The 27,710-nt window shown below is 44.3% G+C and overlaps 1 protein-coding gene across 3 annotated transcripts in view; it reads left to right on the top strand.

Annotated features, from left to right (window-relative positions):
* Window positions 1-17,541, top strand: part of CMTM7 (CKLF like MARVEL transmembrane domain containing 7) — a 47,472-nt gene extending 29,931 nt beyond the window's left edge. The window contains exons 2-5 of one of the 3 annotated variants that reach the window (XM_039843457.1): window positions 7,117-7,290; window positions 12,285-12,383; window positions 15,095-15,176; window positions 16,897-17,541. In XM_039843457.1, coding sequence (XP_039699391.1) covers window positions 7,117-7,290; window positions 12,285-12,383; window positions 15,095-15,176; window positions 16,897-16,910 — 369 coding nt within the window. In that variant the 3' untranslated portion in view covers window positions 16,911-17,541. The remainder of the gene's footprint in view (window positions 1-7,116; window positions 7,291-12,284; window positions 12,384-15,094; window positions 15,177-16,896) is intronic. The other 2 variants (XM_039843458.1, XM_039843456.1) reach the window with 2 other exon arrangements.
* Window positions 17,542-27,710: the final 10,169 nt, after the last annotated feature.

Raw genomic sequence — 27,710 nt, 5'->3', positions numbered from 1 at the left:
GGTGACTACTCACAGCCCTGTCCTCCAGGAGTCTTCTCAGCGAGGCAACAACCACCCACAGCCCTGTCCTTTCGCTTCCATAGAAAGAAGCACATCCTCCCCCTAATCATGGCAGGAGTGAGAGGCAGAGGAGGCTGCTTTTGTGTTCTTGATATGCAGCCAGCCGCTACAGACCAGGAAATCTAGTCAGATACTGAAAGAGAAATAAACTAGAGAAACCATTACCTGTTGCAAACGAAAACTTGTGATTGCAGTTTGGTTCAGTATAAGCGCCAAACCTCCAAGCTGGCACGAACGTCAGTGGTGCTTCTCACCCTTTTTGACACAGTGACACATCTGACGGGTTGTGCTAACTCAAGCCTCCTAACTGTGGTCTGATGACGTTTGCCAGTGAAGAGCAGTGGTGACACAGGTGGTGTGATGCACAGGTAGTCCATCCAGGCCGCATCTCTTGTAAAAAATCGGTTAGGGACAAGGGGAGCAAGTCCTGGCCTGAGTAACAAGCGGAGAATGTTCTGGCTGCATCATGAACTGGGTACCCGGAAGCCCGTCTTCCATCGCACCCGCACCCACATACCCTGGAAAGTCTGCAGGCCAGGCAGGCATTCGGCCAACTTGGAAAAGTGTTTACAGAGTGGCCACCAAAAGTCACTCATCTTCTAAGCACCAGGCGTTGTCCTAGGTCCCTAAGTGATGTTCCACGATAAAATACAATCCTCTCCTCAAAGGACCTGAGGCCAGTAAGGGAGGACGTGTGTTTTTCTATTGTGTTAGAGTGTCACGGAGCTTGTGACAGAGGATGGCAGGATAACCCCAGGAATGATTCATTCACCCAAAGTTGAATTAAGCAGTGGGCAAGGCACGCTGCTGGGAGCAGAGAGAGTAGGCGTGAAACTCACAGGGTCCCTCTACTCGTGGAGCTTACATTGTAGTTGGGGAGAAAGATAGTGAACAAGTTAATCAACAAATACTCATCAGCACCAATTGCAAAGGTACCATAAGAGAGAATACTGGGGACCCCCCTGAGGGACAGAATATACCCAGAGAAGCAGAGGCAGTTGGGACTAGAACCTGAAGCCTCTTTGGGCCCATTAAATGATTTTTACCTGATTCAAGAATATGGGGAACTATTGAAGGGTTATAAGGCTTTCAGGAGTTTTTAAGGGAGTTGCTCTGTGGACACTGGATCGGAAATGAGCAGATAGAAGCTTGTGTAAAACGCGGCGTTGCAAATCAATGAAAGGATGTCTTATTCAGCAAATACCGTTAGTACAATTGATTCACTGTTTGGTAAGTTAGAACCCTACTGTGTGTCCTAGCTCGTGCCATCCACAAAAAAATAAATCCGACATGCTTAAAGAGGTGAAAGTTCTATATATAAGAAAGGAAAACATATATTTCTTTTTAATGTAGTCTATTCTATAATCTTGGGGTGGAGAATAAGACACAAAACCCAGAAGCTATAAAAAGTGATACTTAGATTCGGCTGCAAAAAAAAGTTAAACTTTGGTAAAACAAAAAACTAAAAATAAAGGCAAATGAGAGACAGAATTATTTGTAATATCTATAACAGATAATAGGTTCATATTCAGAATATAAAGAGTTCTTCAAGTCCATAATAAAAAATACAAGCAATAGAAAAATAGGCCACGAATATACACAGGCAATAACCAATAAACACATGAAAAGATATTTAACCAACTAGTAATCAGGGAAATCAAGATTAAATAACAAAATATCATTTCCGTTCTTTTTAAACACGGGTAATCTGTGTTGGCAAGATTTCATATTCAGGGAGACTCCTGACTTTGTTGGACAGCATTTTGGCAGCATGCATCAAAAACTTAAATGTGAATATGCTTTCACCCAGTAATTTCACTTCTAGGAATCTTCCAGAAATGTTCATACATATTCAAAGACTATGTCCAAGAATGTTTTTTGCAAAATTGTTTGTATTCATCAGAAACTGGGAATGTGATAAAGGCCCATTAATAAAAGACTGTTTTAAGGTAGTGGAGGCCATACCGTCCCCAGGAGAGCTTTTAGGCTGTGACGCCTGGGGAGGTGCTGCTGGCATCCAGTGGGTGGAGAGCAGGATGCTGCGGACTGTGCTAACGGACAGCCCACTACATCCGTGAATCCTCCCGCCCCAAAGGTCAATAGTGCCGAGGCTGAGAAACCCCGGGTCAAATTCACAGCCCGTTAAAAGAAAAGGGTAGATTCTATATGTATCTATATGTGTGCCGTGAAAGATCTCTGAGACACGTCATACAGAAGTGCCATCTTACAACTTCGTATGTGATCTTTACAATACAAGAGAAGAAAATGAATGAATTTTTTAAACCACTAAATAATTTGTTCTCCCCAGAGGCAACCACTGTTAACAGCTACTTATGTGGCCTTTCAGAAATAGCCCCAGTGTGGACAAGCGTGGGCTCTGGTTTTGAGTACTCTGCAGGTGACTTTGCTCCAAGGTTAGATTCTGAAGTCTGTGCGTTGGCCAGCTGCTCAGAGACCTGGGCCCGAGGACCCCTGACATAGAGTTTCCTAGATTAACTCCCCTCCCTTGTGTTTTCTATGGCATTTTTGTATGTGAATACAAAACAAATCTGGGCGCTGGAGACTGGAGCGTGGGAAGAAGCTGTAGCAAGTCTGATGTTGGCAAGTGGGAGAGGGGAGGGGTTCTCAGAGGAGGTAAGCCAGGGTGAGAGCTCTATCGCCCAGTGGGTGTTAATGAGATCCCACAAGGGCTGTTTCCTGGTGATGGCTAGTGGGGCTTTAACAGGGAGACGGGTGAATTTACCTACACCCCAGGGCAGAATTCAGCCCAAGCTGGGAAGCTGGGAAAGTTTCAAATTCTCTTCCTGCCTGCCACCTGCCAAGCAAATTCATCTAGGGGTCTGCTTACCATCCACAAATGCAGTTCCAGTCACGGAGTCGTCATCCACACCTCTGACTTTTTTAACAAACCTGGCTTTCATCTCCTGCACTTTCTCAGAAATGCTTTAGAGTTGGGCCGAGACTTTTTGAAATTGCCTCTCATCAGTAACTTCGCCCACTCCCGCCTGTCTCTCTCAGTGAAACATTACTCCAAGGTCAGCATAAAAACCCTTGTGAGAGGGTGGGGTTGGGTGACCTGCCAGCATCCAGCCCAGGGTTCCTAAAACAAAAGGTATCTGGTGCCATCTTCAGCCAGACACAGGCATGCTCCGTGGGCCAGTCTTGGCAGGAGCGCAGAGGGACACAGGCACTAGGCAGCAGGTGACAGGACCCCTGAGATCACCAGAGGCCTCTGCAGCTCAACTCAGAAGGAAGCATCACCTGAACACGGCCTCAGAGTCTTGTCCAGAAAGTGTCCATTTTAGACTTTAAAATGTCATTTCTCCCCAGAGGAGGTCAGGAAGAATCACCACCACCCTACTCTTTTTCAGTTCTTATGGCTGGACTAGTAATAAAATAGTAAAATTGACACAAGACTAGATTAATAAGAGAAAAACCGTTGTAATATGTGCTCACGGGAGAATTACAATATGTTCCTCAGATCATAAAATAAGGCTCAAAGACATGATCGAACCAAGTACCTTTTCATACTTTTTAGGGAAAGAAAGAATAACCTTGTGAAGAATTGACAGGACAAAGTACTCATTAGAAAGGAATCTAAACACAAGGTGTGGGTATTCATTAGTGAGTAATCTAAACAAAGTTTGGGCCAGGGTAGTAAATTAATAAAGTGTTTATATGAGCTCTTTGGCTCGTAATCTCTTTAGTCATCAGATTGTCTCTCTCGGCTGCCCTGGAGCCGGGAGGGCATCTTTCACAGGGGAGATTTGTTTCCTGCATTCGAGGAGACAAGCAAGGGTCCAGGTGCCCTCCTGGCACTGGCTGCTCATCAAGTAACCTTAATTCAAAGTAATGAATATGCTACTGTGGGATGTTTGGGGCTGTCCTGTCCTGGGCCCCAGCAAGGGACGTGACCAGACTGAGAACCTAGGCAAGCCGTCTGGCACCTGGCCATGGAGTTGGGACCACCTTGTTTTAGTTCCAAAGTTTTCAGGGGACAATTGTTTCTCTCAAGTAATGTCAGCTTGCTTCACCTCTTGCGAAATTGAAACCCACTGCTGTTTTCACAAAGATCGTCTCTTCTTCTTAGTAAGAATTCTGATAGTACGGAGTCAGAAGGGACACAGTTTGGAGGAAAGGGGGGAGGTTTCTAAGCCGAGGTGATTCCAGTGACTAAACAGTGTCACAACTGGTCTGCGAGACCCTTGCTGTGATCTGAGTGTTCTTGCAACATTACTTTAAATGGATATTTGTTAGATATTTTATTTTCAATGTTCATGACATTCAGTATAAAAGAGCAGACCCTTACGAGAGGAGGTAGCAGGTGCCCTGTGGTACCTTTGGGTACCACATTTCAGTTACTCTGAACAGAACACATCTGTCTTCCCAAAGCCTCCCCGCCTTCTTCACTCAGTCCTGAAGTTCCTACCCAGGCATGCCCAGGTGTCTGAATTCAGGCGTGTTTGTGTCCATTTGCTTTTCTAACAGGGAACCAAAGGAAATCCTGAGAGGGCCAGGCTGAGAACCAACACCTCAGGGCCTTTTTCTCCACCATTGTTTTGTTCTCTCTTCTGCTAACCTTTCTGGCTGCCCCTTGAGCACACATCTGAATAATTCAAGGGTCTCCAGCATTTGCAAAGGTTACCTACTGGCCTTAGAAGAGTTCCTGAAAAGTTTGCTGTCAGTGAAGTTTTTGTTTGTTTGTTTGTTTTGGGGGGGGTTGTTTTTTTTTTAAGTGCACTCACCTAAGATGCTGACTAAAGTTGGAATGGAAGAATCCTTGGGCAAAAGGAGGTTTTCAATAGCATGCATAAGTATACATCCGCTGCTGTCTAAATGAGATTTTCTAAAATTGGTCTTTCCTAAAGAAGGGCACATGGTAGGCAGCCTCCAGCCAAGTGGACAGAATTCAGGAAGTCTCATTTCATGAGCAAGTTTCACAGAGAGGGCCGACGTGGTTTGTGGTAGAGCAGTAATGTACTTCCTGCTGCACAGTACTCAGACCTGGGAGGCCAGAGGGGGAGACCTGATTGTGCCCCTTTTATTCACTGGGAAATTCCCACATCTCTGTGTTACCACGAGAAAGGGCTGACTCCAGTCAGATGAAGGGTTGTAAAAATTATTCTAATCTTTGCATTAAATTAGGCGCAAAATTGCTTCTCCACCTGAGATTTGCCCTGCATGATCCTGAATTCTCTGCATTTTAAGGCAGGCCTTGAATGAGAATGCCCCGTCTCATGAGGGGGTCAGTGGAAGACTGGGGAGACCCACAGACTTCTCCAAAAGAGGAGACCTGGAAATGGGGACCGATGAGGCAGCAAGGCCCTGGTCATCACACACACTCCCGAGAGAAGCAGGGCTTCCCCTCGTTAAAACAACCTTGAGGTGTGAATCATATTACCATGGCTGACTGGCTTGAGAGGAACTGAGAAAATGGAAATACTCACGCTGCTCATTAGCAAAGGGAAATAGGCAAATGCTGGGGGTCTCGTTGGGTCAGAGCCGCTCTGTTCTGTCGTGACCTGTTCAACAGAGCCCTCTTCAGGTCCCCTTTAAGCTTCGAGAGTTCTTTTCTAGCTGTTGTCCTATTACTGAGGGCCTTTAGGAGTATGCTAGAAACGTGGGACTTTAGTTAGCATTGTTTAGTTAGCATTGACTATTCTAACTAGCGTTAGGTCCTTTTAGTGATTTAGTTCTCAGTAGAGGCTCACATTTTCTACAGCAGGGTTTCTTCACAGCGGCACAGCAGTTTGGGCCACATACGAGACCAGATGGTTCCTTGTTATAGGGGCTGTCCTGTGGGGTGTTTAGCAGCGCCCCTGGCTTCTACCCACTGCATGCCAGCCACACCCCCCACCACAGTTACAGCAACCTAAAATGTATCTAGATACTGTTGAAAGACACAAAATCACACGCATACACACACACACACACACACACACACACACCCCCTTGAGAATCACCATTCTACAGAAAAGGAACAGTATAAAATAATTTTTGTCCTAAATTACTTGTGCTTTTAAAATAGATCCTAAGGTTTTACACACATTTAACACCTATGTGTTATTGGTTTATTCCCTAAGTGAACAAGAATTTATTCTCTTAGAGTGGGCTTCATGAAAACTCAGAATCTTCTCTGCCCTCTTCCAATCTGCTCTCCCATAACATTCATATGTTGCCAGTAATTTACCTGACATGTTAATTCATTGATAGGTCATTCATTCATTCATTTTTTCATGCAACAATAGACTTACTGAGCCGTCACCACATGCCCAGTGGTGAGCAAGCGCCACCTTGTACACAGGATTCCTACACATTCAATAGCATGTTTACCTTCCTCAGCTTGTTGATAACAAGGGCTTCTGTTTTTGGAAGGCAAAACTGCATCTGACATGGTGGAACATGGTCCCTGGAGTCAGACAGACTTGGGTTCAAATCCTGCCTCCACAGCTTACAAGCTGAGTGGCTAGCCTTGGGCTAATTATTGAAGATGTATGCCTCAATTTTCCCATATGAAATGAACATGAGGATGATTTTATCTACCTGGCAGAGTTCTGTGAGACCTCAGTGAGATCGTGTATGTCAGGTGTCAGTAAAAGATAACTTATTGTCTGCCAACTGATAGGGTGGAATGTATGAATCGCCATCTTTGTGGGTCAAAAACAGTCAAATATTGGCAACTTCCTCCAGTTCAACCTCATATGTAAACCCAAGGTGCAGTATCAAGCTGACTCTGCCTTTGCTCCGCAGAGATCCAGCAAGTAAACGGAATGGTTCTGCCTGGTTATTTCCCTCCATCCCCGCCCTCTCCCTGAGGGTGCATCCTGCGGGCACAGCATAACAGACTTCAGAGACAAAACCGCTCACTGCAGTTCCCAGCTTTCATAACCGGCACATATTTTTAAAGCTTGTACTGTAGGAAATTGTACCCTTCCAGCCGATTTGTGAGGGAATAACCTGAATCTGTAGCAGTTCCTCAGTTTTCTGTTGTTGTTCGTTCCTTGGGTGCCCGTCATAGGTGGGCATTTCTTTGATGTGTCTATGTTTATGTCTCAGGTCACTCTGCTGATTGCCTTCATCTGTGTGAGAAGCTCTCCATGGACCGGCTACAGTGCCTACAGATACTTTGAAGTGGTCACCATTTGCAACTTCATAATGATCCTCGCCTTTTACCTGGTCCACCTCTTCCGCCTCTACCGCATGCTCACCTGCATCAGCTGGCCCCTGTCGGTAAGGGAGTGGCCTGGCCCTGTTTCCGGTGCAGAAGTCAGGATATTTGCAGGGCCACTGAGACCCCATGGAGCCCTTCCCATCTGCCCACCCCACCATCTTGTACCATCTTTAGCTGCTTCAGCCCTGAATTTCACATTGGTTGGTGGACATCTCTGCCTGATGTCCCACTGCTGTCTAAAACTCACCTTCTATCTACAAGAAGGCTGTTGCCTCTCACCTCCCTGTTCATTTTCTCAGGTGACAGATAATGGGGTGTGTGTGTGTGTGTGTGTGTGTGTTGGGAGGAACATGGAAGGAAGAAGCAGATAAAGGTGATAGGTTTTTATACTGTTGTGAATATTGAATGATAAGATCTGACAGCTAAAATGGACTGGCAGAGTCTGAGGAAAGATTTCAAATTTGCCAGGTTTTTTTCTTCCTACTGTATTATTTTTTTAAACAGCTTTATTGATAGATAGTTCGCATGCCATACAATCACCCATTTAAAGTGTACAGTTCAATAGATTTTAGTATATTCTCCAAGTTGTGCAGCCATCACCACCATCAACTTTAGAACATTTTCATCACCTCAAAAAGAAACTCCACACCCATTAGCTATCACCTCCTATCCCTCACCCCCTCCAGCCCTGAAAGACTACTAGTCTACTTCCTGTCTCTATAAATTTTCCTATTCTAGACATTTCATGTAAATAGAATCATATATGTGGTCTCCTGTGACTGGCTTATGTCACTTAAAGTGTTGTCATGGTTTATCTATGTTGTAGCATATGTCAGTGCTTCATTTCTTTTTACAGCCAAGTAATAGTCCATCGAAAGGGTATACCACATTTTGTTTATTTATTCAGCATTGATGGGCATTCGGGTTGTTTCCACCTTCTGGCTATTATGAATGCTGCTATGAACCTTCACGTGCAAGTTTTTCGTGTGGACATGTTTTCACTTCACGTGGGAATATACCTCAGAGTGGAATTGCTCGGTCACATGGTAGCTGTGTTTAATTATTTGAGGAACTGCCAGACTGTTTTCCAAAGTGGCTACACCATTTTATATTCCCATCAACATTGTATGCGTGTTCCAATTTTTTCACATCCTTTTCAACATTTTTTATTTTCTGACTCTGATTTTAGTCATTCTAGTGAGTGTGGAGCGGTATCTCATGGTTTTGATTTGCATTTCTTTGATGACTAATGACATCAATCATCTTTTCATGTGATTTTTGGCCATTTGTATATTTTCTCTGGAGAAATATCTATTCAGATCTGTTGCCTATTCTTTGACTAGGTTGTCTTTTTATTACTTAGTTGTAAGGATTCTTTGTATAGTCTAATTAAAAGTCCCTTATCAAATATGATTTGCAGATATTTTCTCCCATTCTGCTGGTGGTTTTTTGCTTTCTTTATAGTATTCGTTAAAGCTCAATCTTTAAATTTTGATGAAATCTAATTTATCTATTTTTCTTCTGTTGCTCATGTTTTTGGTATATCTAAAAAGTCATTGCCAAATCCAAGACCGTGAATAGAGTTTTATATTCCTTTCCAATCCGGATGCCTTTTATTTTACTGTCTTGTCTTATTGCAAGAAATTAGATGTATGTTGAATCAAAGTGGCAAGAATAGATAGACATCATTATCTTGTTTTTCATCTTAGGAGGAAAATAGTCCATCTTTCATCATTAAATATGATGTTAGCTGTGGGTTTTTTGTAGACACTATTTATCGGATCAAAGAAATTACCTTCTAGTCTTACATTGTTGAGTGTTTTTATCATGAAAGGGTGTTAGATTTTGTCAAATGATTTTTCTTTGTCTATTGAGACAATTCTGTGGGGTTCTCCCCCCCACCAATATTCTATTAATATAGTGCATTACATTGATTTTCATATGTGGAACCAACCTTGCATTCTTAGTATAAATTCTGTTTAGTCACAGTATAAAATTCAGTTTGTGTGTAACTGGATTTGGTTTGCTAACATTTTGTTGAGGATTTTTGCATTTGCATTCATAAGAGACATTATTGGTCTCTAGTGACATTTTTGTCTGGTTTTGTTTTCAGGGTAATACTACCCTCACAGAATAATTTGGGAAGTATTCCCCCTCTTCTGTTTTTTAAAAGAGTTTGTGAAGAGTCGATATTAATTTTTTAAATGTTTGGTTAAATTCCACAGTAAAGCCATCTGAACCTGGGCTCTTCTGGTGAGTAATTTTTTAATTCAAACTCTGCTTGTTTTAGATTTACTCAGATTATTTATTTCTGCTTGAGTCATTTTCAGTAGTATGTCTCTGTAGAAATGCGTTCTTTTCATCTAAGTTTTCTCATTCATTGACATACAATTGTTGATAGTATTGGTTTAAAATCTTTTTTTAATTCTATAAGATCATTAGTGATATCCTCTCTTTCATTTCTGATTTTGGTCATTTGAATCTTTTCTATTTTTTTTTTGCCTTGATAAGTCTAGCTAAAATTTTGTCTTTGTTGATCTTTTCAAAGAACCAGCTATTGGTTTCATTGATTTTCTCTATTGTTTTTCTGTTCCCTACAGCATTAATTTCTGCTCTAATCTTTACTTCCTTCTTCCCTCTTGCTTTAGGTTTAGCACACTCTTCTTTTCTAGTGTCTTAAGGCGAAGCGTAGGCTATTAATTTGAAATCTTGCCTCTCGTTTAATATAGGCATTTACAGCTATGAATTTCTCTCTGAGCACTGCCTTAGTCGCATCCATGATTTTGGCGTATCGTGTGTTCATGTTCATTCACCTCCAAGTATTTTCTAATTTACCTTGTGGTTTCTTCTTTGATCCATTAGTTAGTTAGGAATGTGTTGTTTAATTTCTACATATTTGTGTTTTCCACATTTCTTTCTGCGATTGATTTCTAATTTTATCCCATTGTAGTTGGAGAACATACTCGGTATTATTGCAATCCTTTTACGTGTATTGAGGTTTGCTTTCTGGTTTAGCATACAGTCTATCCAAAAGAATGTATGTTCTACCGTTGCTGAATAGAGTGCTTTGTGTTTTACAGATGTCTACTATGTCTTGTTTTATAGTATTTTTGAGTCTTCTATTTTCTTGTCGCTCTTCTCCCTATACATTATTGAAAGTGGGGTATTTAAGCCTCCAACTATTATTTTTGAATTATCTATTTCTCCATTTTTTCGAGTTTTTGTTTCATGTGTTTTATTGCTCTGTTATCGCCTGCATACATATGTATAATTGTCATATTTTCTTGATGAATTGACATTTTCATCATTACAAAATGTCCCTATTTTTTTCTGGTAACATTTTGTTTATTTGTTTTAAAATCTGTTTGTCTGATATTATTATAGACACCCCGGCCTTTTTTTCTTTTTTTTTGGTTACTATTTGAATGACATATCTTTTCCATCCTTCTACTTTTAATCTACAGGTATCTTTGAATATAAAGTGCGTCTTCTATAGACAGCATATAGTTGGATCTTTTTTTTAAAAAATCCAGTCAGACAACCTCTGCTTCTTGCTGGAATTGTTAATCATTCACATTTAATATCATTACCCACTATGTTATTATAAGAGAAATCTCTTTTGTGTTCCTATAATATAAGGCCCCTTTCAAAGTTATGGCATCTACTTGCTTCTTTTGAGAATAAGCTCCTCTGGGCTTTCCTGATGCTGATAATGAACAAGCAAAGGAGAAAGTAAAAGCTGGGGGACATGAATGAAGGGAGGCTGAAAGGCGAGTGAATGTTAGAAGGATAAACTCAGCTACACATTTTCTAGCTGAGGTCTGTTCAGGCACCTTCCATTTAGGACTCTGTAAGGTCATTTTTCCTAGTGCATGTCATACTTCTTTTTCTTTGTGTATGAGAATCTTGGAGGCAGGGAATTTCCAATTACGAATCTGCTCTTTACTCAAAAATCTCTGTGGTCTACCTTGTGGTATTCCTTTCTAGCCGCTAAGGTGGAATATCTGAGTCTTTGATTTTGAAAGTAGCTGCAGCTTAAAAGTGGAATGCTTTTCCAAAATTTAATAGCTGGCTGCCTTGCCAGACAGAACTTCATGAAGGAATGAAGGAATAATTTTTAAACACTCATTGAAGACAACTGAAAATGGATACACTCTGAACTCAGCGTGAGTAGCGTGAATGACTGGCCCTAAGCCCCAGTTCTCCTCTGACCTGGTGTTTGTTGTAGAGGAGGAAGGATGAGGTAGAAGTGTTACCTGGCTGCTGGATGACTGAGGTCCAGCCTCATCCAAGGCCTGCGATGATGGAGATGAATGGCATGGAACTCGATGGCCCCGTGGACCACAGGGGGAAGCAAAGGCTGAGTCAGTCTTCCCAGTAGACTTATTAGCAGAGCCTGGCCTGCTAATAAGAGAGAAGAGAAGAGGGAAGAGAAAACGAAGACAAAACCAGATGGACTTCAGAGTGAGAAAGCGAGCTCCACACACCCAGGCACCTCATAGAAGGGCTGCTGACCTCACTGCAGGCTCTGACTCCTAGTGTGTGGGAGCTGAGCACCTCTCAGGTCTACACCTAAAACTATTCACAGAGCAGGCAGACACCGGGCAGCCACCAAAGCCAGGACATTGTTAGCTTGGAACTTTCTCTGAAGCAGAAGCAAAAGGCACTTTCAGAGCTGGAGCTTCATTTAAATCCTCCATCCTGGGAGTTTGGAGAAGCTCATTTGCTTTTTAGTAGCTTTGGCCAGAGGTCAGGGTACTTGCTCAGCTGATCTCGAGAGTGGAGCAGTCCTTCATGGAGCTCTCTCTTCACAGAAGAAGCATCCTTCCTTTTTGTCCAGTTTTTCTCTGCCTGCCGAGCATCTTTTCTCTCTTGCCTGGCTTCATCCTGGCCAGCCTTCTGGCATCTGTTGCCTATGAGCTGCGCTGTTCCTGCCAGAGTATTACCCTCCCACCCACCCGTTCCGGCCTTCTCTTTTGATGCATGCTCAATTGCCTCTAGGAACCAGGAGTGGACCTCCCTACCCACTTCTCTGCTTTGTTTTTGCCCCCAGGAACTTCTGCACTATTTAATTGGTACCCTGCTCCTCTTAATCGCCTCCATCGTGACAGCCTCCAAGAGTTACAGCCAGAGCGGAGTGGTGGCCGGAGCGGTGAGGATGCTGTCGGGGAGCCTTCAGCAATGAGTTCATGTTGTGAATGCGCGTTTTCTTCCTGACGGGGACAGTGAAGCCATTGTCTTCTGGGTCCTTTCTTTCACAGAACTGGTACCCACCTTGATCCAGCCACCAGCAGTCTCCAAAGAACCTTAAACTTGGGCCCACAGCAGAGGGTGTCAGGAGGAGAATCATCAGGGCTGTTGGCAAACGCAAATGGCCCCAGTGGCCCAGGCCTTTCTCTCTCACAGCCACTACTTAACTCAGGGGGCAAGTAGGTTTTAATTCACACACTCATTCTGTTCATTTGCTCGTGAGTGCCTCAGCTCTATGCAGAGAAAGATTCTGAGGCCTCTTTTGGGCCCAGGGGAGCAGTACTGTGATTCATTAGTGATATTGGCCATCAGTCCTAGCTTTGCCAATCCTAATTTTTTAAACTGTATTCAAGCCAGGAAATAACCCTCCCATACCTTTCAAAGGTAAAAATTGGTCCTTCTGATAGCCTACGTAGAAGTAGCATGGAAATGTACAAAAATACAGCGCTGTGGGCGCTATATGTATTTATCACACATATACACATATTCATGTGTATGCCATTATTTTTAAAAGATTTATAGACTCCTGTCATCTGATTTCTGATTTAGTGAATTGTTTACAGTTTGATTGCCTATGGCCGGTACTGATTTGCCTCACTAAAGAGCGGGCGAGATTTTTTAAGTGAGTTTTAAGAAAAGTTCTCTGTGTGACAGTCAATCTTTCATTTACACATTTTATCAAAATCCCCCAGACTTTGGGCTGAGAGTGTGCTCCTACCTGGAACTCCACTGAAGAGTGGACTCTGCCCTCCAAAGGTCAGCACGAGGCACAAGGTCACTCCTCTAAACACTCTTGCCCCTTAAGCACCTCCCACAACCCATCCTTCCATCCCCCCTGCACCCCCATATATCCGCCTTCCTGCCGTCTCCAAGAAGAGGTGTGGCTGCCACCTACAGGTTACCGCCTGCCCACCTACAGGCAGGCTGGCGGAGAAGACACAGAGGAAACCAGTGCCCACCGTGTTTCCAGACCACATGGGGAGAGGCCCACTGAGTTTTACGATTCGGGTTGCACATAATGGTGTTAGCCCTGGAATCCTAACAAATTCCATTTATCATATGCTGCCTTTGTGCCTGGGATCATGCCTGGGCCGTGGGGGAACCTAAAGAAATAAAAAGACACAGTCCTTGCTGATGAGAAAGTGGTGCTGTAGCTTAGAAGCCAAAGCCAAGGCACATGAAACAATTAGCAAACAAGGCATTGTCGTCCAGAATAGCATTATGTAGCGATATAATAAACCGTTCAATTATGCAGTGCAGACAGTTGGAGACCGGGATAGTATATAATGTGCTAATTGTGTAGAACAGACAATGAGAGGCCAGAACAGGCTCTAATAGGCTAATTATATGGTGCAATCAGTACAAAAGGAGCCAAGAAAATGGACCTGGGGGAGGGGGAGGTGGGTGTGGGCGAGTGGGGGCAGCCGCTTACACAAACCAGCAGTCAGGCTTGAAAAGAAAACCGAGTCTTGAAAATCCTGCCCTTCTTCAGGCTGCTCCAGGGCCATTCCTCCTGGATATCAGCAGTGGTTTCAGGCCAGGCACTTAGTGGCATCATAGCGAGCCCGAGGCCCTTTGCAGGTCCGAGGGCACCTGGGCAACAGGTAGAGCAGAGCATGGTCGCTGCAGCCGGGCTCCCTGGGCTCCGATTCCAGGTCTGGCCCTTGCTTATGTGGCCCTGGGCAAAACAGCTGACTTCCTGTGCCTCTGTTTCTCCAGTTGTAAGGGGAGGGGTAGGGGAGGGCGACACCAGCACATGTGTGGCAGAGTTTTGAAGGTTAAAGGAATCAACACACCTGAGGGCTTAGAAGCCTGGCGGGCACATGGCAAGTGTTCAGTAAACTTTAGCTGCAGCTCCCAGGGCTGTTCCAGTAAGGAAATGGCTTTAGGCTTCGAAGTTCCAGACAAGACACCAGACTACCTAGGTGCCTGCTTCTCGCTTGACCGTTTGATGGGCCTCACACGAGGCTTTCTTCCTTTCCGAGTGCCCTGTTCCCCATCTACAGATGAGGAGATTGGATGGGATGAGGTCGCCATGCTTGAGCACTAGGAGGACCCTCAGAAAGGACAGGAGCCCTGCCTGAACCTGAAATATTAGCACTGCTAATATTCTTTAAACATGTGCAAACGTAAGACTAGCTAGCAAGGCCTCAACTTCTGGCTCTTACACAGCTATAAAGCCAGACAGAAAACCGTGATGAATGAAATGCAAACGATGCTACTACACCAATAAAATCCATTTAAACAATAAAAATTTTAAAACCCAAATTAAAATTTACAATTCCATTTTCTCTTTTTTATGAGTGCAGGATAATTAAAGTTCAGTGCCTTGGCCCCAGCTCAGTTGTAAATATAAACCCAAACACAGGTGCTAAAGTTGCCTAGAGCGAGAAGAGCTGAGGGGTAGAGACCCAGAGGCCCGGCTGGGTCCCAGCTGGGGGACCTGGGGACAGGGTCTCATGTTAACACCTATGCAAAGACAAGGTGGTTGGGTCCCCAAGCTCCCTCCTGGCCACAGTGGGTACAGGGAACAGGCACAGAGAGGAGAAGCAAAGGCTGCCCGAGGGGGTGGCCCTTGGCCTGGGAACTTTCTCTCCCCTCTCTCCTGTGCAGATCTTCGGTTTCCTGGCCACCTTCCTCTGCCTGGCGAGCGTGTGGCTGTCGTACAAGATCTCGTGTGTGACCCAGTCAACAGGTGAGTCCTGGTTGTCTGCACACAGATGACCTCCGAAAGTTCCCTTTGCTCAGGAACAGGAGGATGGCCTGTGGTGGGGTTGCATGGTAGGGAGGTCTCAGGAGGCTGTGGGAGTGCGGGGGCCCAGGACGTAACCCAAGAACCTCTGCTCTAGTGCCTGTGTCCTGCACGCCCAGGGACGCCCTAACATTTCAGCCTCTGATGGAGAAGCATTTTCTTTAAATGTTTCCTAATGACAAAAATAAAATATGGAATATTGAGAAAACACAAATAAGAAAAAAATATATTTTTAATAAAAACCATCTAGTATCACTCCCTCCAGAAATCACACCTGCTGGATGTCTGTCCTTCCAGTATGCTCTCTTTCTGAATATATAGAGACATTTATAGAGATATAGATAGAGATATATATATGTATATGTATAGTATATATACATGTATATATATATGTGTATATATATGTATATATATGTATATAGATATATATATGTGTGTATATATATATATATATATGTATAGAGATATACATAGTGTTTTTATTAAAAGGATCAGACTTTATGTCTTATTTCATTACCAGCTCTTTTTCTCCTAATTAATTGTCTACCAAACATTTCCCCCACGTCATTAGGTGTTCTTTTCTGTCATTGTTAATAGCCCTATGGTGTCACATCAACTCCATTGTATGTCTGTGCCATGGTTTACTTGCCTCCTATTTGGGGGCATTGTTTTATTTGTTTTCTTATTTTTTAAATTCTTTACTACTAAAAAGTGCTACAACAAGCATCCATATATATGTGTGTGTGTGTCCACATATATATATACACACACACACCTATTTTTTTTTATCTTTAGAGTAAATGCCTAACAGAATTACTGAAAACTCGAACCAGCTATTTTGATTAATCTATGCTTTTCTTTGATCTAGCATGTCCCTTCTTCTTTTTCTTTCTTAAAAAATACATTAAAAATATCCAAGTCTGCACATCATGTTGTCTGAGTTGCCATGCAGAAGGTTGTCACAGCAGAGCTTCAGTTTCCCGCCAGTGGTCACTGGCAAAAAAGTCACAGGATGGGAGCCAGTCACAAAAGATCACATATTGTAGGATTCCATTTATGTGAAATGTCAAGAATAGAGAAATCCATGGAGACAGAAAGTAGATTAGTGGTTGCTTAGGGCTGGGGGCAGGCGGCATACAGGGGTGACTGCTGATGGGTGTGGGGTTTCTTTCTGAAGTAATGAAAGTTCCGAAACTGTGATGCTGTGCAATCCTGTGAATGTAGTGAAAACTGCAGGATTGCACACTTTAAACGGGAGGATTCTGTGGCATGTGAATGATATCACACTAAGGTTGTTTAAGAAAAAAATGGATGATAAAAAAAAGAATGCAAAATGAAGTTAATAGATGTCGAAAGGTAATAAATCTATAAATATTGGTATAAATATATTCCTTAAAATTGTGGGGAAATTGCCAAAAGAAGCAGCTAAACGAGTCCAGTTACCTCTGAGAGGAAGCCTGGGGTGAGGAGTAGGGACGGAATCCCCTCTGCGCTATTTAATTTTTTTCCTTCTTAGAAACGTATTTAAAAAGAATAAAATAATCCCAGGGAGAGTGGGTGCGGGGTGGAGGAAGGCGGAGCACCATGTGGGTCAGACTCCTGGTATGCGGTGTCTGGGTGGCCCCGCCCTGGCCGCAGGCCTGACTGTCATTTCCTTCCTAAGATGCAGCCGTCTGAGGACCCCACAGCCTCCTCCTGGCCCACCGGAGGCCCTGCAGGACGCGAGGCCCCGCCCGCGGGAGGATCAGTGGGCCAGTGCCCTCAGGAAAGACTTCTGAGCCTGTGTTTCTGTGCCAAGGTCCCGGCCCCCCGGGGCCAGCGGGCCCAGGGCCCGGCCTTCACGTTCCACGCTGGGCTCCTGAGCCTGAACCTCATTTTCCAGTCTTCCTTGGAGAAGAGTCCTCCCCATCTGGGAAAGAAAAGCAGCCTCTGGGGAAATCTGGTCTCCCTCCTGCTTTGAGCACCGCCTGAGGGACTAGTGACCCCCCTTAACACAGTGCAGGGGTTTCTGAATACTCCTGCAGTAATCCGCTTCTACTTCGCATTCCTCAGGGGAGTGAAGCTGCCTTAGGTCTGCCTGTGAAAACAACGCCATCTCCTAACTTACCCAGCTTGGAAATCTGGTCTTGAGGCTATACCCCTCTTTCTTAAAGAGAGGCAGGCCTGTATTAGCACTGTGTGGTCAGCCCGTCCCCAGAGAGAGCTCAGTCTTCTTTCCCTGCTCTGCCTTCATGACCATTGTGTGTGTGTGCGTGTGTGTGTGTGCGTGTGTGTATTTTTTAATAAATTATTGACTTGGCCAATTGCAGGATTTCTTGTTAAACTAGTAGAAGCAGTGAAGTGAAAGCCCAGGAGGCTCACGGAGAAGCACGTGATGCCACTTGGGGGTGAGAAGAGTGAAGGATGCAGAAGACATTGGCCTCTCAAGATTTACATACTTTCAGAATAAATTGATTTTAAGAGTGGAAGCCAGTGCTATTCACGCAAGACGTAGAGCAGGACTCAAGAGCACCACAGGCAGTCTTGAAAAAGAAGGAAATTTTGACACATGCTACAGTGTGGATGAACCTTGATGTTAAATGATGTTCAATGAAATAACCCAGACACAAAAGGACAAATACTGTATGATTCCCATTACGCGAGGGACCTCGAGTAAAATTCAGAGAGACAAGAAGTGGAATGGTTGCCAGGCTCGGGGTGGGGGAGGGAATGGGGAGTCGTGTTTAGTGGGTACGGTTCCATTCAGGAAGCCAAAAACATTCTGGAGATGGACAGTGGTGATGGCTGCACAACACTGCGAATGTAATTAATACCACTGTACTGTATACCTAAAAATTGTTAAAATGGTAAGTTTTCTGTTACGTATATTTTACCATGATTTTTTTAAAAAAGCGATACAAGACTTTCTGTCTAGGCACCAAAGTAGCTGAAAGCTACTAGGAGAACGGGGGAAGACAGGTCCAGTTACACCCAGCCCGAGGTGGGCACCGGAGCCTGACGGAGGCCAGAGCCGTATTCTAACAGCTAAGCATTACAGGGCCTAGGGAATACAAGCCGTGCAATATGTTTGTCTTCTCGAAAGCAGACCCTCTCTGGGACTGCTCAACTCAGGGGCAGTGCCCATGTGTAACCTAAACTCTATACCCACCACTCCAGCTACCAACACTGAGAGGGGGCCCAATGAGCAGTCACAGGTAGGACGGAGCAAAGATGTGAGAGGAGGGAAGATTGGACCCATGGAGGGAGAACTACGGGGAGTGGGGCCTGCCCCAGGGACCAAGAACCTGCTCCGCCAGGAAAGGGTGTTGGCACCTGTGGCCAAAGCTGGTCTGCCCACATCCTGTACCACAAGCAGCCGGCCCCTGGCCAGCAGAGCCTCCCTCAGCCTGGCCTGGTCCTTGGGGAGTTAGGGATAGGTGACAGAGGGTGGTGCTCCCCCTCCACAGATGTTTTCTCGCCACCCACAAGAAAGACTGCTGCTCAGAGAGGCTCTCAAAGATGGCTTTGCTGTGGTTCTCTCTCTAGTGGGGTAGCGACAAAACTGCCCCTGTATCTGAGGGCCCTGTGAGGAAGCACACCTGCTCTGGACGTACTGGCAGTGGAGCTGGGAGACTCGAGGAGGTGGCCAAGTGGAAGTGAGGTTAGTGACAGAGCTGGGATATGAGTTTAGGTCTGGGTATGACCCAGGGCCTCTGGGATGGAGCAGGAACAGAGCCGGCCTGTGCCAACTGGCTTGCCTCCAGGGGCATTTGGCCCTGGTGTCTGCAGATGGGCCCAGAGGAAAAAACAAGTGCCTCCTCTTGAGGGAGGTCCTGGCCTGATGCACCCCTTGTGCTGCAGCCATGGGCTGGAAGCTTCTTTTCCAGACATGTTTATATGCTCAGCCCTCAGCCAAGCCCTCTAACCAGGTTTCCGAAGTGGCCCAGAGCTGGCCCACCCACTGTGCTGCCACCTCCCAGCCTCTTCCCCTAACATGAAAAGCAAACTTCTGTTGCCAGATACACAGCAGGTCTTGGGGGCCAGCTTCTCAGCAACCACCACTTCCTGTGTGGTGGTTTCTCAGCTGCATCCTGTGATCTCTCAGAGGTGCTTTGGGGGGCTCGCAGATATTTATATGCAAAGCATATATTAACACCTTAAAATGCCTACAGTCCTGCCACTGACAGCGAATGCTGACACCGCGAACATGCACAGGCTCCCTCACCTTGTGCAGCCGTCAGGGAATGCTGGCCTGTGGCCTCTTGTTGAGGATACCAAGAGTGTGAGGCAAGCTGCTAAAACACCTGCCACTACCTCCTGGCCAGCCAGGACTTCTGGGTCTTCCACGAGCCAAACAAAGCAGTGGGATGAATCCGAAGGGGAGGCTACAGCCCCAAGTATCTCCTGACTCCACTGTGGGCTTTTCAAATGAATCCCATCATTCTCATGGACTGACTTTATAATAAGCGTTATAAATGCAAGTTGATCACTTATCATATTTCCCGTTTAACATAATGGCATTCCATGTATGATTTAGATTGAAAAGGGGGATTTCTCTGCTTAGAAAAAAGCTAGGAAACCCCTACCTTTGATGAAGGGAGATGAAGGGAGCAGCCACATTGGCCTCTGGGCACCAGGTGGATGGAAGGGGCGGCTGGCCCAGGCTGGACACCAGTGGGGCTTCCTCATGAAGGACACTGTGAGAATACGGGGCGCTTCTGGACTTTGTAAGAACATTGAAGCAACCATTAAGGTTTTATTGTAATTTTCTATGTACATAGAAAATTATGCAAATTTTTAAAAAGACCATGACTAATTCCACATAGAGTTGTGCAAAAAGGAAATGTTATAGTACATAAAGTGTACTCAGTTCTGCATAGTGACAAGAGCCAGAATAATGGTCATGCTCAAGGTCAATCTGACCAAAACTATTTAAAAAACCTCATTTGCCAGGCGTGGGCGGGCACTACATGTGGAGGGGCAGCAAGCGCTGCCAGTATTGCCAGTCGCCCAAAGTGACCGAGAGAAGTGGAAATCTGGATTTTTTAGGCTAAACATTTCCTGATTTTGAAACGTTGCCAAATAAATCTTTTTACGGTACACTTCATGCCAAACAAAACCTGTTTCGGGCGTAGATGCAGCCAGCGGGCCCCCAGTTTGAGACTGCTGGGCCTCCGGGAAGGTGGGAGTTGGCCACAGGAAGTCAGGGCCAAGGACACGAAGAGGCTTCGCAGAGCCGGCAGCTGCTTCCTCCCGAAACCCTGGTTCAGCGCGCCGGACGTGGTCCCTCCCTGGGGAGTCCCTGGGGTCCCCTGCCAGCAGCCGCGCCTGCCTGTGCGTTGCCATTGCTCCCAGCTGGGTGCAGCTTTCCCTTGGCGAAAACAAAACCCTAAAGCGCAGATGGGGGCAGGAACCCCGCGCCGCGCTCCGTCCCCTGGCAGTGCGCGCCCTCTTGTGGCTGGCGGGGAGCAGCGCCGCCCTTGGTCCCCGGCCGCGGGGCAGGCCCCAGGAAAGCCGAGTTCGTCCGAATCCAGGGTTCAGATTAGACGCGTCAATTTGTACATTTTATTTGGACCTCAAGCGCACAGATTAATCATAATCCTCAGTTCACGTCACTCTCACACTTTGATCATTGGTGCACGCATGGCCTCCTTCCTCCTTATTTTTAATACAGTCAGCATGAAGCTAGAAATTAGGCAATAACCTAATGTTAACTATAACAACAAGCCTCCCCATCTCATCACCCCTGCCCATTTCTCCTCTCCCAAGATAACCTCCTGAATCTCCCTTCACCACATCTTTGCTTTTCTTAGTATATAGTTCTATTGTAGCTATATATATCGCCTAAAAAGTGCATAAGTATGGTAGTTTATAATTAAATGAAAAGGACACCATGCTGTAACTTTTGGGACTTTATCCACTTCTCATTATTTTGCTACAACAGACACCCCCTCCCCCCCCATTATGCAACACTTTACATCTTCTTGGCCTTGTCTCTCTCTTGATGCAGCTACCACTGCAGAGCCACCGCCGTTTCGTTCCAGGGTAATCACGTAGCTGTGCTTCACGCCTTCACTGACTCATCTTAACTGTCACACTGGAGCTTTTGTGTGGACACTGCCATGGGATCCACTCAGCACCCACACGTGTGCAACCTGCATATGCAGGGGAGTTCCTTGCCCTGAGGGGTAATATTGGCTAATGGGATACAGCAATCAGGGGATACATTTATCTTCTCCCAGAACAGATTTTCTTGAGATAGGTTTTATACAGCTTCCCCAAGGACAGTCCCATGGGACCAAGCAAACAATCGCCTAGTGGTGGCCAACTCCATACATCACCCTTGTTTCTGCTCTCTGCTTCCCAGCTTCACTCCTGATACAGGTGGTTCTGCTAGATATGCGCGGACAAGCTGAAAACGTGTGGCCAAATGAAGAGCCTTACTCAGAGATGGCCACAGAAGATGGCAGGGAAGTATAAAAATACCCGCAATGGGCAGTGCATCCCGTCATCCGCTTTGGTGGAAGTGGCCAGAGAAAAAAATACACAGCCCCAGGGGACTAGTGTATGACTGGGGCCCTTAAGAGAAGAAGATCGGTAAGAAGAAGAGGGGTGGGTGTGGCAGAAATCCACTAAAACTCTCTGATGAGCAAGTTATTTGAATAAGAGGTGTATTTTCTACAAAATAAAAATCCTGGGTAATGAAGCCACTGAATGCCAGAAAAAAGGTAGTGCAGAAAAATCATGCACAGGCACATATATTTTATAACTGAAAGCCAGAAGACTGATAGAGGTAAAGGGACAGGCAGCGTCCGACTAGCTGGGGGCCATGCGGGTGCACAGAACGCCAGATGCAAACACCGGGGGTGGATTTCATGGCTTCTGTGGAGCAGACTTAAGTCTGAGCTGATACCACTTGGACTGGACGAATTACAGCAGTGGGACAAGCAGGGACAAGAATCAAGTAAGGGATTGGGTCTCTAGATTCACCCCGGCCCAGACCCCGGCCCAGAAGGAAGCCCCAAATATTCCTACACTTACTAGATATTGGCTGTGGTTTTATGGTTTGGGGAGGAGGAGGTTTGTTTTCTGGCCTGGACTGTGTGTGCTGCACTTCTGCAAGAACCTGCCCACAGTATACATTCATTGTGACCCTCTTTTGCACTTTGTATAAGAGTCAGTCAGCCGCAGAGCCAAGGATGATGTTTACCCATGAAGCTTGCCAGGCATAACAATTGAAACAATGCCTCTTCCTGGGAGAAGAAAAAGTACAAGGTCTTCTCACACAGTTTTGTGCAGCCAGGGGTGAGTGCTAGGCAAACTTTCAAAACTTCCTATGTTAGTTGAACACAGCTAGCTGTCAGGCCACTGGAAGCTGGGAACTTCACTGTGGACTATGGAAGCTTAAACAAGAACATGGCCACCCACCTCTGTTGCCACAGTGCTGATAGCATCAAAGTGAATGACTGTGTTGCTGCCATCATACCTGGTTCTTGGTTGGCAGCCCGGGGTGTTGCTAACACTTTATTTTTTAGATCCCTCAGGGCAGGGGGGTGGGGATCAGTTGGCATTCACCCAACACGGGATATGGGACATTTTCATTGCTCTGAATTCTCTAGTGATAGAGCATCAGAGGTTTGGACACACCTGGTATGATGTGACATGTTGGTTTTCATAATAGCTCCACGGAGAAAACTGCTTTTGCTGTGTTACATGCCACCCAGGCGCAGCTGAGGAAAGACAGATGGGCCCTGAACGAGGACAATATCCAAGTGACCTGCCTTCCCAGTAACCACCTTGGGAACTATGTTATAGCTCCAAGAGACATTTCACAATTAATTAAGGACAAACTTTATAGTAGCCACCAACTACAAAAAAAAAAAAAAAAAATCGCCCCACACCAAAATTGGCTGTTTTGCATATCGGCTATTGGAGACAGTGCATGCCAAACCTGGGAATATTCCTACAGTCCCTACCCCGAGTCATGAGACGTGTGTCTGCATCTGAGTGACGGCCCCAATGACAAATAATCTTGGAAGCAGTTTGGGCAGCAGTAAAAAAGGCCTCACCCTTCTGTCTCCCTGAAGGAGCCTCTGTCTCCTTTAGACCTCAGGGAACTACAGGTGTCCGTGACTTGTAACACACTTAACTGGGGCCTCTGCAAATGAAAACTCTTCTGCTTCTTCCGGACCTGAGCTTTCGAGTTGTAGTACTTCCTCCTGTTGTGCGAGGCAACTGGAGCCGGAATTGAAACAGTTTCCGAGTAGACAGTCTCATCCTGTAATTCATAGGCATAACAAGCTTTATCTAGAAAGTTCTATCGTGAGATGGATCTTCGAATGAAGGGTCAAACCCAGCCCCTGAGCCTTTAATCATCTTCGCAGACAGGTGATTGCCCACTCATTAGACAGAAAGTGTCTTCTCTAATCAACTGCTGGTTTAGTGAAGATCTCACTGATATAGACCAGCTGACAAAAGTCACTGATAAAAGAGCCCACCCATGTCGAAGGCAAGTGGGTCCTCTGCAATGCTACAGTCATCCAGTGATGGCAAATGGCTGGTGGCCTACAGCAGAGGACCCCGTGCTACGGGCTGAACATGTGGGACTTCTAGCCACAGAGTGCACCACCCCAAGATTTACTGAATAGTGTCTGTACATAGGCTCATGGCTGTCACTAATAGCTGAGCTGTATGGTCAGGTCTTTGGGTCACCCAGGACTGGACTAGTAAGACACACCATATATTGGTTGTACTCCTCATGGAATCATATAACTATTTTAGGCTCAATTGTTATGTTATATAAATGGTATATAAAGGAACTACATTCTAGAGAAAAGTGTTTGGACAAACGTGGAAAAAGCAAACTAAGTGTCCACTGTCTCTACTACGGTTCAATGGACTGCGCTCAAACCCATCATGATTATGGAACAACCATAGAGGATTGAGATGCCAAAGGAGGAGCAGGTCCTAACTGCATGGACTTGCCAGCTCTTCAGTGATGATTTCCATGGAGACACCTGTTCTGTCTTTATCTATTTACAAGTTGCACAAGGTGACAATCTCCTCTGCTTACTGGAGCTCCTAGGAACTCAGGGGTTTTTACACCTGCTTTGACCTCAACAAATGAATGAATGGATGGTTCATTTTGTTCAGATCAATGTCGATACATGAACTTGGACGCTCTGTCCCAGGTAGTCTACGGCCACCCTCCTCTGGCCACTTTCTATGATAACCAAGTAGGTCAGAAAAGAGGACAATCTGGCTCGTCCCTGGTAGATGACAGATCTCAACTGGTTAGGTGTGAACTTGTCTGACTCAGAAAACACATGGAAGCCAAGGGTAGGTTAACTCTCTCTTTTCCTATTATAATTATGAACAAACAGTCCCAAATATCCTTCCACTACTCTATTAATTCCCATGATGTTGAACATATCGCCATCTCCTAGCCATTTACGGAGGTAGAGTTTCAGTCTCAGGGCCTTTCCCTGGTCTGCATGTACTGACATTGCTAGGGATGTGGTCTGCTTCCTTAGTGTGAGGATTCACTTTTTCATTTCTAGAAAATGCTCATTTGCTTTTTACTTAGAAAGTGGCTTTCCTTATTCCCCGTCTGGATCTTGCTCCCCTATTAGGTGGGTATGGGATTGTCTCATTTCATCCTCCCTAACATTTAACCTCTCTTTAATACTTTCTACTTCTGCATCTCTTTCTGCTATATTCTGGATGGTAGCCTCAAACACTAATTTTTTCCTTAAGCAGTATTTAATCTGTTCGTTGAATTTTAACTCTCCTGTGCTCTTTAGCACCCACAAGACTGGCAGCTGATTTTTCAAAAGAAACTATGCAGGGCAGAAGGACTTGGCAAAAAATATTCGACAGGATGAAGACCCAGGATATACAACCAAGAATAATTTATTCAGCAAAGCTATCATTTAGAGTTGAAGGACAGATAAAGAGCTTCTCAAACAAAAATAATCTAAAGGAATTTATCACCGCCAAGCCAGTATTACAGGGAATGTTGGAGGGACTTTTTGAAGAAGAAAAAACGTGTATCAAAAACAGGAATAAAGAATGGTAATAACTACATTCCTATCAATAGATACATTAAATGGAAAAGAATTACGTGCTCCAACCAAAAGACTGAATGGCTGAAAGGATAAGAAAACAAGACCCCTACATATGAAAAGGAAGGGGATGGAAGAAGATATTGCTTTCATGAACCTAGAAGATATTTAAGTCAGACAGAGAAAGATAAACTATATGATTTCACTTATGTGCAGAATCTAAGGAATAAAAAGAACAAACTAATCAAAAACGGACTCACAAATATAGCGGACAGTCTGGTGTCGGGGTGGGGGGGGGCTGGGAGAATGGGAGGAAGAGCTAAAGAAGTACAAATTAGTAGCTGAGGATGGTCACTGGGATGGGGAGCACGGCACAGGGAATGCAATTAGCATTAATATATTGGCTAGGTCAGGGGAGGGAGGGAGCAATTGGGGGGATCGTTTTACGAACTATATAAATGTCTAACCAATGTACTGTATACTTGAAACTAAATTAAAAAATAATTTAAAAAATTTATAGTAAAAAGTGTCTTCCATCCAATTGTACTATAAACCTAAAACTGCTCTAAAAAGTCTTTAAAGTAAAAAAAAAAAGTGTCAAGAATAGAACAGAACAATTTTGAACTTGCCCTACCAGATACCAAGATTTTATCAAGGCTCGTGATATGAGCAAAGGTATAGAAAAACAGGCTAAGAAAGTCAGCACCAGACCCATGCATATACATAAACTTGATCAGTGACACAGGCAATGTTGTCTATCAGAGGAGAAGGTGTCACATGCTGAAACAATAAATCCAATGGTACAAGGTACTCACACAAAAATCAAAGCAGAATCAAGTACTAAATATAAAATGCAAATCTTTAAACATTTTAGAGAGCAGAAAACATCTCAGACCTTGTGGTAACCACAGAAGCAAAGTTAAAATATAAATTACAGACTGCAAGAAGTTATTTCCAAAACATATTAATAAAGGATAATATCCATAATATGTTGAGAACTTGCAGATGAGAAAAACAATATGAAAAAAAAGGCAAAGAATATAAACAAACAACTCACAGATGGGTGGAAGCCTATAAGGTCAACGAGCAAATGAAAAGATGATCAGGCTCACCAGGAACATGGGACATGTAAAAAAAAACGAAAGACCAAACGGCAAAACTGTTAAGTTGAAGTATCAAGGAGAAGACAGGAGTGGAGAAACGAGCACTCTCCCACACTGCCGATGAGAACATGAACTGGTTCTACTGCTCTGGAGACCCACTTGGAAATATTTAGCTATGTTGAAATCACATATACCCTCTGACCCAATAATTTTATTTCTAAGTACACACCCAACGTATAAACTCTGGCACATGGGCAGAGATGTTCAAGTATGTTTGTTCCCTGTGACACTCATTGAAATAGTCAAAAACAAAATCACATTAAAATTTTTCTATCAACAGGGGAATGAGAAGTAAATTGTGGCATAGTCATACAATGGAATACCAAATCATACTTAAAAGGAATGAACTAGAGTTAATATATTAGATACATTTCAAAATACTGATTGAAAGAACAAGCTATGAAAGGATGCATATAGCACAACTATCATGCGAAACACGGATTACAGATGCACCTACATATACATAATACAGACAAAAAAAACAGACAAGAAAGATGTCCACCAAATTACAGATAGTGTTCACCTTCAGGAAAGGAAAGCGAGTAAGATTAGAGGTGGTGGTACTTTAAAAGTATAACTTCATTTTCTTTTTAAAACAAGAGCCCTTAAAGCAAATATGGCAAAATGTTATGATCTACTAAAGCTGAGTGGTGTCTACAACAGGTGTTATCCTCTGTCCACTGCTTGACATATTTTAAAAATTAAAAATTAAAATTAAAAAATTAAAAATTAAAATTAAAAATAAAAGGAGCTAAATGCAAAAATATCAGGGTAAGAACAATACTCCCCACCTTTTATTAAACCAATTTTTAATGATACACATTACTTGTAGAATTATAACTTAGTCTTAAAAAAAAACCTGTTAATTTTTCTATTTTAAATTGTTTTGAGGGTAGGCAGACCTACAACAAGGTCTTACAGTGGGAGTTTTATTTCTCCCAGCTGGGGCACAACCCTTAATATGCTTATGACAGACACTGTTGGTCCCCAACCCAATGGCCCTTTCTCTAGCTAACAGAACCAATTTTGTTCAGTATCAGAAGGCTAGCTGCTTCAAAGGGTGTTCACAGCCTAAGAGGAGGAATCTTGATTACTTCCTGCCAATTAGAGTAATTCCATTCTCTACATCAATAAGTGATTTAGAAATGGACACGTAATGTCTAGTTCTAGTAAGCAAGTAGGTGAAGTCCACCAAGGGGCTTCTGTGAAAACGGAACAGCTTAAAGAGAAACAGGAGAACACACAGGCTCCTCTCTTCTGGCCTTCAAACG

Source organism: Pteropus medius, unplaced genomic scaffold (genome assembly GCF_902729225.1).
Source record: "Pteropus medius unplaced genomic scaffold, Ma_sr-lr_union100, whole genome shotgun sequence".
In the NCBI taxonomy this organism is placed as follows: Eukaryota; Metazoa; Chordata; class Mammalia; order Chiroptera; family Pteropodidae; genus Pteropus; species Pteropus medius.
The sequence above is the reverse complement of the archived record's forward strand: the minus strand, read 5'-3'. Positions and strand labels throughout refer to the sequence as shown.